At 40.8% G+C, this 18,076-nt stretch overlaps 1 protein-coding gene across 1 annotated transcript in view; it reads right to left on the bottom strand.

Annotated features, from left to right (window-relative positions):
• Nucleotides 1–18,076, bottom strand: part of LOC126236459 (nose resistant to fluoxetine protein 6-like) — a 350,515-nt gene that overhangs the window by 23,571 nt on the left and 308,868 nt on the right. Inside the window, exon 11 of the mRNA XM_049945777.1 lies at nucleotides 452–641. Within this exon, the coding sequence (XP_049801734.1) occupies nucleotides 452–641 (190 nt within the window). The remainder of the gene's footprint in view (nucleotides 1–451; nucleotides 642–18,076) is intronic.

Here is an 18,076-nt window from a genome sequence, read left to right on the forward strand (position 1 = left end):
ACAGACTTCAATAATGTTATCTGTTAACTCATGCATCATTAACTACATGACGGAGAAGCAAGCCTCCAGTCATCTTCATAGTGAGCACCACAGCCATAAATCTGTTGAGTCAGGTGACATTTTACAACTCAGACTGTATTTAGTAAGGCCTCTTCTCAGCAAGATAACCTACTTCAGCTTAAAGAGACATCTCCGACTGAATTCAGTCCAATTTTCAAGTGTATGGCAGCTTGCTCTGCACAAATCCAATTAAATGGCTTTTTAAGTCGCAACTAGTTGTGTAATAAGGAAACATCTTAAGAAATACAAGCTGTGTGGGAAATTTTCTTGTTCATTCACGTATCCATTGAAAGGTGCGGTGATAATAATTAGAAATGCAGTTATCACAACCAAAACAGACACATCGTCACTAATCTTGACGTAAGTACACAAAGAAAATAAAGCAGCTTACTTGAGTTTGAAATGACTGGAAATAATCCGTAAATGCATATCAGCACTGCCATGGCAGGATGATTAAGAGCACCGTAGATTGCTGCCTCAAGTGCATTGTACGGCCTTCCAGGAATGAAGAAAACGTACGCAGAGAAGAGTAACGCGACGCCCACGCACCAAGATGTGACGAACACCACAAAACTTGAAACCTGGAAAGAAAAACAAAGTGCCTGCATACAAATGTAAGAATACAGGAAAAGATTGACACTGTAGCTGAATAGTTACTTGTATACAGTCTGGGCAAAATGAAACATCTCTGCTATTGCGTGCACCTTAAGACTGGCAACCCAACTTACATCATCTGACTCAGGTTGTCTGTCATAAGGTGCATGAAATGCACTGACGGGATAAAATCTCAAGACCAAAAAATAATTAATGTAGCGTAATGATATTTGTCTAGATAAAATAATTCAGAGATTAACAGTACAAGATCACAGATCAATGCAATCGTGAGATAATCCATTGCAAAAGTGAAATGTTGGTGCTTTAATACACGGTGTATCCGCCAGAATGTTGAATGCAAGCGTGAAAACGTTTTTTCTCAAAACAACAGCAAAATCAGAATTGGTGAACTGTTCTTTAGATGGGGTGGAAGTGCAGTGAATAAGTGTTGGTTAGGTTTGATGCATGGACAGGATAGGTGGCCAGTATGTTTTGAGCTGAGTATAGAGGGTGCCACCGTGGCACCTGCAGTGCTATCGCGTGACTACTTAGTTGACCAGACCGTGTGTGGTGCTGGAACGAGATAAGAGATTTGTCAAAAATGGTAACGAAGCTGGCCGCTGTGGCCGAGCGATTCTAGGCGCTTCAGTCTGGAGCTGCTACGGTCGCAGGTTCGAATCCTGCTTCGGGCATGGATGTGTGCGATGTCCTTAGTTTAGTTAGGTATAAGTAGTTCTACGTCTAGTGGACTGAAGACCTCAGCTGTTAAGTCCCATAGTGCTTAGAGCCCTGAACAATAGAGAGTGATCACTTACGGCTACAAAGAGAGCGCAATCTTGCTGGCTCATCGATGTGCAACGTGATTCTAGTAATAGAGATTCTTTTGTTCAATTAACATGTTTCTAAATGATTCCTTTCGCTCATTTAAAGGGCGAATATTTAACTTTCATCAGTCATTTGTGGAAGGAACAATTAGATAAACCGTTTTCCATGAAACGAATTGCCCTCCAGCCCTCTCGTAACAGACTGAGAAAATATTGGATTGATCACAAAATGGCCAATGGATAAATGTGTGACGCTGGAGCGCTATTTCACCTCTGCTGGCAAGGATAGCAAACAAGTGACATATCGACAGCAGACACATCTTCGGCTCGGAATTTCACTGACTGGAGTAGAATTGTCTTCAATGTTGAGACCTGCTCCTTCAAATTGAGCCTCGACGACCAGCGAAAACATGTCTGGAGACATATCCGATAGAAGTGGGATACCAATCTGATTGTCACCTACGATTCAGCCCAACAGCCAGGAGTGATTGTCTGGAGTGCCATTTCAATTCATAGCAAAATCTTTTCGTTGTCATCTGCGGCACCCTTACAGCATTATGGTATGTTGACGATATTCTACACCCTGTTTTCTTCCTCTTCATGGCAAGCTGTGCTGGGTTAACGTTTCAGCAAGATAATGTCCACCCATATACAGCGAGAGTTGCTACTATTTGTCTTTGTGCTTTGACAAGCCCTACCTGGGCCAGCAAGGTCGTTCTGATTGAGAATGTTTAGAGCATTATGGAAGTAGTGTAACAAAGCTCCACAAGCCCAGATAATTTATTCAAAATGGCGGCGGAATCCCCAGCCCTCCATGACGTCACCCACCCCCTCCATTCCCTGGAAATGACAGGAAATTTTGGCGGGACAATGTCAATTGGACTGCCTTCTCTAACCTAACTTCTTCCTTCGCCCTCCCCTTCCCTCACCCCTCCTATGATGCACACCTGGAAATGGTGGAAAAAGATCAGTTCTGCCAACCTAACTTCTGGAAATGAGGATGTGAGGTAGGGTCCTGCATTTGTTTATTTATTTATATCTTAGTTGTGATACCTCTAGTAACCTAACTCAGAGGCGTATGTGTTCACCTTGACTTGCAGGGACCGACTGAGCTAGTTTAATCCACCAGAGGGAGCTGCTGGTCTCATCCTCCTGCCCCAGTACTCCCCCACTTCACCCACTCCTCCACTTGTGCAGAAGTTTCAGTCTGTGCCAAGCTCAGGGATACAACGACATAAGTCTTTGTGCTATGTTCAATGGAAGAGATGTTGGTGTGAACAGGGAGGAGTTTAACATCTATATCACCTATAATCATAAGGTCAATGACTCTCCACAGCTCACTTCATGGGGATTGGAATGTGAAGATAGTAGTGGAGTGTAAGAAAAATACAGTTCATCAAGTAATGATAATGTAGAAGAAGGGGTTAAAGTTACATTTCGCAACTCTTGCTGACAGGTGTTGTACTGGAACTCATGAAAATTGCAGTCAGTCTTCCAAACTGCAAGAGACGAGTAGTTTACCTGCTCCATGTAAGCATATTGTTATTATGAGATGCTGGTGGTGGGGCTTGGAAATATTTCGCTGGAGGAATACATTTCAGCGACTTGTGTGGATGGGGGTCGTTGTGTGTTCTCTTCAGCACCTGCAGATCAATTGAGATATTTTAGAAAACCATCACCAGAGAGAACTTCAAATGGGATTTGGCTCCCACCACTTTCTCTCAGGGAGCCAAAAGGAATCCAGCATTCCGCCCTAAAAATTGACATCAGCAATGCGAATGCAGAAACACAGCATCCGGTCATGTTACGACATGGGGTAATATAAGGTGGATGTGATGGCTCACAAGTCTCAGTCGCAGGCATGAAGTGTCAGCAGCAGCAGCCAAGACCATCCAGCGCCTCCCACCAGGGTAGGAAGAAGTAGGAGAGTAAGTAGCCACTATGTGTCTATCGTTTCCTGACAAGTTCCATTTATTTGTTCATCTCTTTGTCTGTGGAAGCTTCTTGTTTCTTTCTAGTTCAGCAGCAGGCTCCAACATGTCTGAACCATCAGAGACCTCCAGCATGTCCAGACCAACACCAGCCACTGGCTTGCACGAACCTGCAGTGACCTCTGACATGTCTGGCAGCAGCAATTGTTGGTGGCTTGTCAGAACCTATGGTGACCTCTAGCTTTTCAGGCCTGGCTGCACCATGGGATCGAGTAATGGACCTGGCCAGCATGTTAGAGTGGCACAATAAGCTGCTATTAACTATCCTGCTTGTTGATTTATGTAACAAGAACACCCAGCCTGTTCCTGACTCCCAGGATAAGTGTGCCTGGGGTCCTACCTCACAAGGTGCAGGTCAGTACTGGGTACCGGAATATGCACCATCTGGGAACAATCAAGTGTCACTGCAAGAACAAGGTATAGATACGGTGGATGAGAAGCTGCTAATTCCATCCAGTGCTCTACTGCTTTTTACTTCAACTTACGATTTAAGATCTAGTGGTTCAAAACGTTTAAATATTGGTATAGAAGCGTCAGTAGACCAAGGCTGGAGTGTTGTCCTAGAGATTGCAAATGCATTCAGAAGTGTTAAAGTGCGGTTTACGGAGCTGGAATGGAATTAACTGTGCTGTGCAGAACCCTACATCAACCGGTAGATGACAACTGGGTATTATCCATCCCATTCTCCTCCAGACTCTAGCTCCATCCCTTACAACACTGCACTCCATGTGGAATCAAGGGACACATCCATTTATCTGAAGTGTTCCACCATTACAAACTTGTTCAGTCTGTGAAACGTGTTATGCATCTTGTTCGAGAGACTGAACAGATGGTTGCCATGTGTTAAAGCTGTACATAGCGACATTGCTGAGCATCTCGATGTGGACAGCATGCACATGCACGATTTCGACCAGTGTATCAATATGGTGCTGACAGAAGCGAAGGGACTGCCACTAAGTCTGAGAGAAATACGTGATGAATTCTGTGCTTACAAGGTTCTGTTTTCTAAATTGTGTACAGGTGTGAAGAAAGAACCTGTTGATGTAGTGCACCCCATGTGTGATTGTTGTTGTTGTAGTTTTCAGTCAAGAGACTGGTTTGATGCAACTCTCCATAGTAGGCTACTCTATCCTGTGCAAGCATATTCATCTCCGAATAACTACTGCAACCTATATCCTTCTGAATCTGTTTAGTGTATTCATCTCTAGGTCTCTCTTTACGATTTTTTCTCTCTGCGCTTCCCTCCAATACAAACTGATGATCGCTTGATGCCTCAGAACGTGTCCTACCAACCGATCCCTTCTTCTAGTCATATTGTACCACAAATTCCTCTTCCCCCAGTTCTATTCAGTACCTCCTCATTATTTACGTGATCTACCCACCTAATCTTCAGCATTCTTTTGTAGCATCACATTTCGAAAGCTTCTATTCTCTTCTTGTCCTAACTAGTTATCGTCCATGTTTCACTTCCATACATGGCTACACTCCATACAAATACTTATAGAAAAGACTTCCTGACACTTCAATCTCTTTTTCAGAAACGCTTTCCTTTCCATTGCCAGTCTACATTTTATATCCTCTGTATTTCGACCATCATCAGTTATTTTGGTCCCCAAATAGCAAAACTCATCCACTACTTTCAGTGACTCATTTCCTAATCTAATTCCCTCAGCATTACCTGATTTAATTGGACTAAATTCCATTATCTTCGTTTTGATTTTGTAGATAGTCATCTTATATCCTCCTTTCAAGACACTGTCCATTCCATTCAACTGCTCTTCCAGGTCCTTTGCTGTCCCTGACAGAATTACAATGTATGTATGATTATTGAATTAAAAAATTGTGTATATAATCTCAAAACATATATGTGGTTTTTATTTCTTACCTCTCATTTTACTGTGAGTACTACAACTATTGTTACCAGTATTTTCACTGTGATGCCTGTAATCATACAACAGCAGCAACAAATTGTGTCAATCACATCATCACCAACCACTGTCAAACTGAATGACAAATGAGCCTTTCATGGTTATATAAAAGTAAATTCTCTGTGTAGCTTAGTTGGTAAAGTGATTACACATATTACTTTCAATACAAATGTGCGTTTTTTTCTATATAAGCCCATTGCACGCTGATACCTGATGTATTCATTATCATGGCAGGGTGGGTGAAGCATAAGGATTGTGTTATAAGTGACTGATCCTGTGATGGCATAAAAGAAGACCACAACAACAATAAGAGGAAGAATGGAATACTCGTTCCTGATAATATAAGAACGATTACTGTAGGTCCATCCAACTGCAGCGAGTCAAATGTCCTCTTGTCGCTGCTAATGCACAGGAATGGAGTCCACTTTGAATATGTGTGTGTATTCTCAAAAATGCTGTTTCAGCCCAAACGCAAGCTATTACATGAGAATTTGTGAGTTGTAGATGGTGTGACATACATTCAGTGAAAGCAGTGATATTCGTCAAACAGAAAAAGTAAAGTCGAACACATTGCTCGTATCTGATGATGTACCTATAGAAAACCAGGATCAAATTCAACGACATTTCTGTTTTGGTTGTCATATTGGTGTATACGTTTTTATTTTTGAGTCATACAGGGTGTTTCAAAAATGACCGGTATATTTGAAACGGCAATAAAAACTAAACGAGCAGCGATAGAAATACACCGTTTGTTGCAATATGCTTGGGACAACAGTACATTTTCAGGCAGACAAACTTTCGACATTACAGTAGTTACAATTTTCAACAACAGATGGCGCTGCGGTCTGGGAAACTCTATAGTACGATATTTTCCACATATCCACCATGCGTAGCAATAATATGGCGTAGTCTCTGAATGAAATTACCCGAAACCTTTGACAACGTGTCTGGCGGAATGGCTTCACATGCAGATGAGATGTACTGCTTCAGCTGTTCAATTGTTTCTGGATTCTGGCGGTACACCTGGTCTTTCAAGTGTCCCCACAGAAAGAAGTCACAGGGGTTCATGTCTGGCGAATAGGGAGGCCAATCCACGCCGCCTCCTGTATGTTTCGGATAGCCCAAAGCAATCACACGATCATCGAAATATTCATTCAGGAAATTAGAGACGTCGGCCGTGCGATGTGGCCGGGCACCATCTTGCATAAACCACGAGGTGTTCGCAGTGTCGTCTAAGGCAGTTTGTACCGCCACAAAGTCACGAAGAATGTCCAGATAGCGTGATGCAGTAATCGTTTCGGATCTGAAAAATGGGCCAATGATTCCTTTGGAAGAAATGGCGGCCCAGACCAGTACTTTTTGAGGATGCAGGGACGATGGGACTGCAACATGGGGCTTTTCGGTTCCCCATATGCGCCAGTTCTGTTTATTGACGAAGCCGTCCAGGTAAAAATAAGCTTCGTCAGTAAACCAAATGCTGCCCACATGCATATCGCCGTCATCAATCCTGTCACTATATCGTTAGCGAATGTCTCTCGTGCAGCAATGGTAGCGGCGCTGAGGGGTTGCCGCGTTTGAATTTTGTATGGATAGAGGTGTAAACTCTGGCGCATGAGACGATACGTGGACGTTGGCGTCATTTGGACCGCAGCTGCAACACGGCGAACGGAAACCCGAGACCGCTGTTGGATCACCTGCTGCACTAGCTGCACGTTGCCCTCTGTGGTTGCCGTACGCGGTCGCCCTACCTTTCCAGCACGTTCATCCGTCACGTTCCCAGGCCGTTGAAATTTTTCAAACAGATCCTTTATTGTATCGCTTTTCGGTCCTTTGGTTACATTAAACCTCCGTTGAAAACTTCGTCTTGTTGCAACAACACTGTGTTCTAGGCGGTGGAATTCCAACACCAGAAAAATCCTCTGTTCTAAGGAATAAACCATGTTGTCTACAGCACACTTGCACGTTGTGAACAGCACACGCTTACAGCAGAAAGACGACGTACAGAATGGCGCACCCACAGACTGCGTTGTCTTCTATATCTTTCACATCACTTGCAGCGCCATCTGTTGTTGAAAATTGTAACTACTGTAATTTCGAAAGTGTGTCCGCCTGAAAATGTACTGTTGTCCCAAGCATATTGCAACAAACGGTGTATTTCTATCGCTGCTCGTTTAGGTTTTATTGCCGTTTCAAATATACCGGTCATTTTTGAAACACCCTGTATATATTCCACGATCTTGAAACAGTACGTGAGGACTAATGCAAACATCATTATAGCCTTCAAATGAGACAATTTGAATATAAAGCACATTTACCAAGCACATGTAGGAACTGACATATCATTTAATTAGTTTGTAATGATATGTGGAGTATTGCTGGAATTGCACACAGAGTGGGCTCCTACTTTTTGATAAAACAAGAAAAGTGAATAACGGTTGATACTCATGAAACTTTCAGGAGTTTCTGTATGTATAGCTCTGTAAAGAGATGATCAGATTAGTATACACTGCACATGGACAAGTTTGGGTGCATGCAGTGCGCTCCTTGTGAGGTTTAGGTATACAGAGAGAGAGAGAGGGAGAGAGAGAGAAATCGTATATACATAGATATAAAACCTACATCAGTTGCTCGATATGCATTGGTGATGGTGTTGACATCCAGCATAAAAAAACTCAGCAATCGACTTCCAGAGTATATATATAATGATGAGCCCAATGAGCTAATAGATCGAGAATGACTACTCACGGCATCAGTTGCTGCTGATAATATTGCTCATTCGAATGACGTTGTTTCAGTAATTTAAAACGCCTTAGGGAGAAAGGTATAAGCGAATAAGTATGGAGACAGTAGTTCAAGAACTACACAATTCAAGATGCAAAACATACCCTCGTAGACATTTCATAATTAAAGGTTTGGCTGCCTTATGGTAGACTGATCTTGTAGATGTGAGGGAATATTCAGGTGCAAATGATGGATTCAAATATATTTTAATGGTCATTGATACCAATTCTAAATTTGCCTGGGCGTTACCAGTTAAAACAAAAACTGGGGGAGATGTTGCACGGGTGTTTGAGCAATTGTTGCAGACAGGGAAAAATCGGTGTCCAAACAGCCTTCAAACCGATCATGGTGCAGAGTTTACCAACAGGTATTTCAAGGCCGTGGCGCAGTGGTATGGAGTACATCACTATTGAACATTCACCCACTTGAAGGCGAGTATCGTGGAACTTATGAATAGAACAATAAAAGGTCAAATGTGGCTGAGTTTTAATGTTCGTGGTTCATACAAATCTACTAATATTCTCCCATAAGTAGTTGCACACTGTAACCGGACCGAACATAGCACAATAAAAATTAGATCAATTGATGTTTGTGACAATGGACTCATGGATACAGTATACCAACGTATTAAAATGCTGTACCCATGTAAACAGAAATTTATTGTGGGTGATATGGTACATACCTCAAAACATAAGACAGCATTTGAAGAGCCACATCTCACAAACCCGTCAAGTGATATATTTATGGTTTTTAAAGTGCAGAGAATAAATTCAAGAGTCTACATCTAAGGATAGCACTGATACTGAAATTTCAGGATACTTTTACAAAGAGGAAATGGGAAAGATCTCGTAACAACACGTGTTTCTCATAGAGCATATGATAAGATGATGGGGGAATAGAGCACTAGCTAAATGGCTTGGTTTTCCTGCAGCACAAAATAGTTGGATTAATGCTGAAGCTTTGCTGTATAATTGGGTGCATGGAGCATAACCAGCACATTAGCATAACGTGCATGATAGGAGATACATTACATGAGGTGGTGGTAGTCTCGACAATCTTCCAGTCATGTTGTACATTCCTGCGCATAGCTACTCTGGACCTGGTACAAAGCTTGAGAAACAGCTTGCTTATGGTGATAAGGAAATTAACCTGCTTGATGAAGCGTGTTTGGAAAGACACACTCTTCAGTCCGGAACCACTTGGCTGCTACGGTCCCAGGTTCGAATCCTGCCTCGGGCATGGACATGTGTGTTGTCTTTAGGTTAGGTTTAAGTAGTTCTAAGTCTAGGGGACTGATGACCTCAGATGTTAAGTCTCATAGTGCTTAGAACCATTTGAACCATTTTGAAAGACGCACTGCATACGCAAAACATAAAGATATCCCCAGATGTCATGCTGCAGATCGAATTTTAGCTGATAAAGCAAGGGCAATACATGCGAGAAAGGATATTGGTATAGGGTAATGCACTGCGGCATTTGTAGTTGATAAAACCTTGCGAGTAAAATTAAGTTGACCATGGACTTTAAGTTAAAGCAAGTTATGAATGCCGCACGTCATGCACTGAAGAAGGGGAAGAGGAAGACAGCACGAAGAAGAAGATGATAGGAGTTTAAAAAACGGTATCCAGGCTGCGATGTGTGCAGCTAAAGGCGCTACGAAGCACAAAGGAACGGTTTACACTCACAGGTTCCTACGAATACCGAAGACATCAGGTGGAATTATCCCCTTCCTCAGCAGTGGGTTCACTGGCTGGTGGTATTACAGGTATCGCCAGAACAGTGAAAAACGTACGGCACTCCCAGGCAAGGAGACATAAAAGTGTGTTGGAAGCAGCAGCCATCAGAAAAGGACTGTACCTGCAACCATGCAAGTAAGGACTAGGTCTCTTCATAAATAAAAAAAGGCGCCTTAACCATCCTACCAATAGAGTGCTTAAAAATACAGTTTTGCACAAGTTGCAAGGAAAAAATTCAGCATTCCAAAATTGTGCGGTGTAATTATGCGGGATACATTAACAAAGACTATGTGTAAATCCAGAGAATGTGGAATTGTTCAAAATGGTTCAAATGGCTCTGAGCACTATGGGACCTAACATCTGTGGTCATCAGTCCCCTAGAATTTAGAACTACTTAAACCTAACTAACCTAAGGACATCACACACACACACCCATACCCGAGGCAGGATTCGAACCTGCGACCGTAGCAGTCTCGCGGTTCCGGACTCAGCGCCTAGAACCAATGTGGAATTGTGAATTCAGATGCTGCTGGGGGACCTGTCACCCAATCGGTGGCGTATGTTAAGAAAACCACAAATAACGTCCACTGTTTCAACTCATTTAGAGACCTGCAAATACCAGAAGAGTTACAACGGTACTTCACTGGCAGAAGACGTGTTTTCTACCATTTTCGTCGCTACCGAGAGTTTAATACTTACAGGTGTGGACATTACGCGTTATGTTCCTCCTGATGTTTATGAAGAAGGATATCTAAGGAGGTGCATTAAACATCCATCGTCAGGTCAGGTTCATATGCAAAGCATATATTCTGACCTTAAAAGAGAAATTGTCAGTATTGCATGCAACTTACTTCCCACCTACTGATTTAAGCAATGAAGAGTGGAGTATTGCACTGATTATATCGGAGACGTACAACAGCATTCCGAAGATTGGGGAGGCTAACAATTAACATCTGGAACTAATGGTAGAAAATCAATTGTGGAAATAGCACCTTGAGCAAATGATATTGATGATTTAAATGAAGTTTTCAAATGGTCTGTAAAAGGAATTCTGCTATGTGCAAACATCTGTACATCTAAATCTGAAATAAAGACATCGAATGCAACGATTAACTTTAAGCAAAGAAGCTCAGTAAAAGAACTACTGGGTTTCATAAACGGATAAGTTTTGAAGGTGGATCCTAATAAATTTTGCAGATCTGGTGAGCCAGTGGATATATTTCCCGTCAGTACAATTCGTGTTGGGTGTAACATTGGAACAAACTTCTACCTCTGTAACAGACTGATTCATACAAGTTACGGATTCTTCCAAACAGTTGGAACTATGTATAAGATTGTCAAGACCCCAACCAACGCTACGTACCTTCCAGTAACAGTTCAGACACTGGACTATGTGGAGTTGCATATTGTGGAACAGGATGATCAACTCATCGAATTTCGTGGTGAGGGATTCATTGTACGACTACATCTGTGGTGGGACTGGCAGTGACCTCGAATGTGCAGATACCTTCAACTAGATTATCAGCGTCCATGAAGACAGTATGGGCATAAGATATAACACCAATGCACACAACTCACACTGTGGCACTTCGCAATGGAACAGAAGGTGATAACACATGTGAATTATGACTTTCTTAAATCAGTAGATCTGAAACCTCGCAATGACGTCGTTCAAGATAACTAACCCCATGGAATATGATGAGAGTATTATGCACCAGGAATACTTCTCACATAGACCTTGCATTTCAACCACATTTAAAAAGAACAATGATATTAGGGTTGTCAACCAACTCCAAGACGCTTCAATCATCCCATCCAAGTATTTCTTATATCTGGATGGAATATTTATGGATGGTACTGCTACAGCAGCATCAAAGCTTACACATAATACCTTGCATTAGTGTTTCATGATATACTGTATGAACCTAACAGAGTCCTGATTGACTGTACACGCAATGTAGGCATAGTATCGACTCTTGCCCTGCATCGGATTTGAATTATTTAGAGAAAGCAGGGTGGTTCATAGACGAGTTACTGTGTAGAACAGCGGAAGAGTACAGATTTACTGTTTGTATACCTCTAAAACTGCTTATAGGATACTTTGAAGTCAGGCAGCGAATTATTATGAATGCTAAGCGGGAACATATTTTGGTACAGAGTGCAATGGATAGCAACTCATGCTTTCAAGGTGTTGACGAGGAGAACGAGATCACCATCAATAAAATAATATCGAAAATACCACACATCACTATGTCCAAATAGCACCGTTTGAAGCTTTTAAAAGTTCTGATTCCAGATGTATTTCTGCCATTATGTTTTCGTTCATAGGAGCTCTTCGAGTATCTAGTGCTACCTATGGCAAGCAGACAAACATGTGCCATTGAAACCTATGCTCAATTGGAGACGCCCAGATTCATCATATTTACTTTTCAGACCAACAGAAGAGGAAATACAGCAAATGTCTCCATCAAATTTGACAACTTCAGGTTAACTAGTACCAGAGTCTACCTGAACTCAGAAATCCACCCATATGATAATTTACGCGTTCAGAGGAATGAAAATCTATACAGCTGGCGCCAATCATTGTAATAGACTGCTTGAAACAGTACGAGATAGTTAAATCAGGGCCTATAGATGTGTTAATTGATTTTGAATCTTTGACAAATATCCGTCAACACACTGAAGTGTATGCTCTACTTCTACATGACCTTGTGATTAATTATTGCCCTCTCACTGCTGTTGTGCAGCAGGCTGTATAAATCAACAAGTACATTTCATAACGACGTCTTAAGCTGTGAAATTAATGCAGACATTCTGAGTTTCTATGATGATGAGTGTATACAGTTCATATTTAAAGACACTGCATTCATAGCATATTTAGATGCTGCTGTTATAATACAGATGTTCTCAGGAAGCATTTCAATGCCAAAACCATTCAAGGATGCAAAGAATGCGAAATACTTAACACATTTCTACCATGAAATTAACTGGGATTATCCTGGTGTACCTTACAAAGACATGGTGGCATCACTTTCATTATTCGACCATATAGATACTGTCCTCTACGTCAAGGCGAAGAGAAGATGACATGGTTGCGCCGAATATTCAAGCTTGCTGCTATTCAAAACCAAGAATTCTATGGATGTCGTGCTTTCCAGCAACTCAGGAAGAAGAGATTATATGTGAAATTAGTGTTATGTCTAGTGTTGAAAATTGCAAATTTACTTTTAAGTTGGATAAGGAATAAATAAACAATATTTTACCTCACAATCTGCGTAATTTTTTTTACACTTTCTTAGCATTTAACTTTACCCATAAATTACACCTATGGTTCTTCTCAAGCGCAGGAAATGTAATGTTAGACAAGTTTGCAGTATGTCTTTGAAAGCAGACATGTTCATGTGCCACATGCTCCCATAGTAAAATACGTGCTGCACAGTATGCATATTCCCATGCAACCATGACACGTATTTTGTTATTCTCGATATCAAACCTGACAGCACTCATATTCAACAGAAAACTAATGTCATTTATGTGATGTGCACGTCCTTTTTATACACATACAATGGAGTGGGGATACGTTTTGTGTAAACATTAACGAAGACGTATGGTAACGAATTCTTTTGTTTATTCAATTATCAAAGATACAATTTGGTTATTTTAGAAAAACAAACTTACGCTTTTTTATAGTTAGAATGAACAGTCAGACAGAGATACTTCTAGAAAGACAAGCAGGTACATTTTTCGTGATTCTGTTACTTCTTTTACAATGTGATCGAACAGTCAAGCAGAGGTACTTTTAGAATAACAAACAGGTATATTTCTGTTATTCTGTTACTTTTTTTACAATGAGTTTGAACGGTCAAACAGAAGAACTTTTTCCCTTACGCTACTACTATTACTAATATAAGTATACGTTACAGTCCAAACAATTTTGAGAAATGTGACAACACATTTTATTCTTACAACAGACTATGTATCAATTCACAACTGTAGTACTAGATGTATCCAGGAGGATAATACAATATTTTTCTTAAAATGGAACATGCATCCATTTACAATTGTAGTAATAGGAGATGTATCCAGGAGGATGATATAATAATGACATTGGATATACAATAATGGCACTTGACTGTGGGAAAAAAGAATACTAAACCTAATCGACTGGGATGGCTAGTAGCAGGTAAAACTTAAAAACCACACTATTTACACATGTACTATTTACACATGTACCTGGTTCACACGTTTTTATGTATCGGACATGCTGTGCAACAGTTTTTTCTCTGTATACAAAAAACTATTTACAGAGGACAAATGGTGTGCATGAAAACTATTTACACAACACACATCGTGCACATTAAAACTTATTTACATGGCATACACGGTGTGGTGGAGCACGATGAACACAATCTTACAGTCACCACAAGTAATCTTCCACCATGAGAGTCCTTGATGCACCACAAAGCACATCCCAATGTATGACATGCATGCATTTTTGCTCACAGACCTACAAACTCCACAATCAGCAGTCTATTCACCTCGTATTTCGTTAAGCTGATAACCTTTTTTGTTCTACCGAACAATACCGTAAGAATATCAACTGTGTATGAGGATGTATCGAGTTCATTGCCATTATACCTAATCACTTCATATGGATTGCAGTTCTTCACCCAGTAGCTGAAGCTGTCTGTATCCATATAAAGCAATTTCAGATTAGCGAAATGAGTTTTTGTGAATTCATAATGGAAACAGTACATGTGACGTTTGCACATTCTCACATAGATAGGTTTTGTTTTCGCCATCTCCAAAACGACAAAGTTCTTATTGAAAATGGTGACCCATTTGAAATTTGGTCTGGCGAGGCATTTCCTTACGTCACAACACAACTCCCATGTAGTTCTAATAAGAGTATCATGGTATTTTCTTTAATTCTCCATATTTTTGCCAAAAACTGCATTGTTCATTAATTTAAAAAAGTCTTTCTCAAAATCAGTTGTCACAGAAGCCCCCTCTGCGGTATTTAAATGAGTATACTCCTAGATTCCTGGACTCCTGGTTGAAGGTGGTAGCACATCTAATTCCAACCAGAACTGTCACTAACCGAACACACTGCTGGAGGTTACAGTAGCGAATAACATACCTCTGCCTGTCCCACAGCATTTTTGTCAGCTTCAGGATGGAATCTGAGCCTCATGGAGCTAGTCGCTCTGGACATAGTACTAAATTGGCACATGCACCATAAATAATAACATGGTATGTGAGAACTGCCTCAACAACCTACCCTATATCAGAATATTTCGCCATGCCACTATTTTTTTAAAATCTGTTGAGATCTTCCTTGTGCATCCAGTAAAACCCACCAGCTGGCGGTGATTGTTGCATAGCATGACCATATAAGTTTTTCACGTCCAAATACGTGATATAACTGGACTCAACTCATGCACCGAACATCTCACCCATTTGAGGGTTATTTGTTTTTGCGTGCCTGTGAAGATATTGGCAAAATCTCCTATGGATCCCTTGCTCAAAAAAAAAGAAGCTTATCCACATCAGTGAATAGTATGATAGTTTTCTTTGTTTTCTTATGCACTGCAGCCCAACACAACCCCAGCGCTGTGTAATAAGAGTTTGTGTGTGGTCACACATACAGTCCAGAATTTTTCAAAAAAATTCGGAAGCAAGCACATGTCTGTGTCCATGGACAGCCTTGTGTATTCACCCAAAGTTGGGATAGACTATTAAATTTCTGCCATACATTCATAGCATTCTTATACTTTACACTCGTTATGGCAGTTCCTTTGAGATTATTGGAGAATGCAGCTACATCAGGTAGTCTTGTTTCATCGATTTTTACCATACTATACAGAAACTCATAGGGGAAAAGGCTCTTCCTAGTCACAAGTTCAAACTTTGCCTCACGGCGAAATGAATGTCGGATGATGTGTATGTCGCACTGGTATATTGTTTTAACTAGTTTCCGGAGTGGTGCCTGCATAAAACGTGATGAGTCGAGAAATTCTAGGTGTCATTCGTTTGGAGAATGATGTATATTTCTCGACCTTCTCAGGCAGGACATTGACCTGATCATTCTTCTTACCGAAACCAGTCAAGTGCTCAACGAGAAAGTGAGCGTCATACGCACTCAAATTAAGGAAGAAAATGAGTATGTGTCATGGTAATTGATACTTTAGGTTGCATGCATTGTGAGTCGCACCATGGAATTTCCTCATTAGGTGGCAGCGGTCCATACAGCAGGTTTCCGCTTTCCATTCGAACAGTTCAGTGCAGATCCGACATTCAATAACCTCCTTGTACAAGTCATCATTTTCCTTTGACTTGGTTATGAGAATGAAGTTGTTGTAAAGCTTAAGGACCTCCCTTGAAAGATTCTTGATCTCAGTGAGCAACCAAATTGCAGGGTTATTCATGATGTATGATTTTTGGCGACTGAGACTGGAATCATATGAACCTACAACGCTGCCACATATGGTATGTGCTTCTCTGTGAGGTAGTGGCATCACCCTCACAGCGTGTCACATTAGTGGAATCACCTTCACGGCGTGTCACAGGAACGAAGAGGCACTCAGAGACAGCATACAGTACAAAGGGACATTGCTCCATAAGCTAGCAGTTCCACTACAAGCCGTCTGGAGATACGGAATCAACTATAAATCCCTTGTCAATAGCACTCAACACTTCATGTGAGTAAAGAGCTAGTTGTTTTTGCAAGGACGATATTTCCTAAATCCTTGTTGATTTTGTGTCAACAGACCGTTTTGTTCGAGGTAATTCATAATGATCATATGTTCCAAAATCCTGCTGCATTTCGACGTTAATGATATGGGCCTGTAATTTAGTGGATTACTCCTACTATCTTTCTTGAATATTGGTGTGACCTGTGCAACTTTCCAGTCTTTGGGTACGGATCTTTCGTCAAACGAACGGTTGTATATTATTGTTAAGTACGGATCTATTGTATCACCATACTCTGAAAGGAACCTAATTGGTATAGAATCTGGACCGGAAGACTTGCTTTTGTTAAGTTAATTAAGTTGCTTCACTACTCCGAGGATATCTACCTCTATGTTGCTCATGTTGGCAGCTGGAATATTTACCTAGTCTTCTTTTGTGAAGGCATTTCGAAAGGCTGTGTTTAGTAACTCTGCTTTGGAGTAAATCTGCTTTGGCAGCACTGTCATCTATAGTATTTCCATTCCTGTCGCGCAGAGAAAGCATTGATTGTGTCTTGCCGCTAGCATACTTCACATATGACCAGAATGTCTTTGGATTTTCTGACAGGTTTCGTGACGAAGTTTCGTTGTGTCAACGGTTATAAGCATTTCGCATTCAAATCTGAGCTAAATTTCGAACTTCTGTAAAAGATCGCTAATCTTTGAGATTTTGCGTCCGTTTAAATTTGGCATGTTTTTTTCCGTTATTTCTGCAACAGTGATCTGACTCGTTTTGTGTACCGAGGAGGATCAGCTCCGTCGTTTGTTAATTTATTTGGTATAAATCTCTCAATTGCTGCCGATACTATTTCTTTGAATTCAAGCCGCATCGGTCTACACTTACATTGTTAATTTTGGAAGAGTGGAGATTGCCACTCAAGAAGGCGTCAAGTGAATCTTTATTTGCTTTCTTGAGTATGTATGTTTTTCGTTTATTTTTGGAGAATTTGGGGTTTACAATATTCAGTCTCGCTACTATAATCCTGTTTTCACTAACCACAGTATCCGTCTTGATGATCGTTATTAGATTAGGATTATTTGTTGCTGAAAGGTCAAGTGTATTTTCACAACCATTTATTCTTCGGGTGGGCTCATGAACTAACTATTCGAAATAATTTACAGAGAATGTGCTTAGCAAAATCTCAGATGATGTTTTATCCGGATTTGAACATGCATTTTCGTTAACACATCGAAGATAAATTAAAGTCGGGTACATGTTTAAAATTAAACCCAAATTTTCTTTGAACTTTTCAACAATTGTATAATCTGAATTGGGAGGTTGGGAAAAGGATACAATTATTATTTTATTCCGGTTTCCAAGAATGACCTGTGCCCATACTAACTCACAGGAACTGTCTACTTCATTTTTGCGACTAGATACAAACACGCCACCGCCAACTGTGTTTAGCCTATCGTTCCCCTTTTTATGTT

Source organism: Schistocerca nitens, chromosome 2, assembly GCF_023898315.1.
Source record: "Schistocerca nitens isolate TAMUIC-IGC-003100 chromosome 2, iqSchNite1.1, whole genome shotgun sequence".
Classification (NCBI taxonomy): domain Eukaryota; kingdom Metazoa; phylum Arthropoda; class Insecta; order Orthoptera; family Acrididae; genus Schistocerca; species Schistocerca nitens.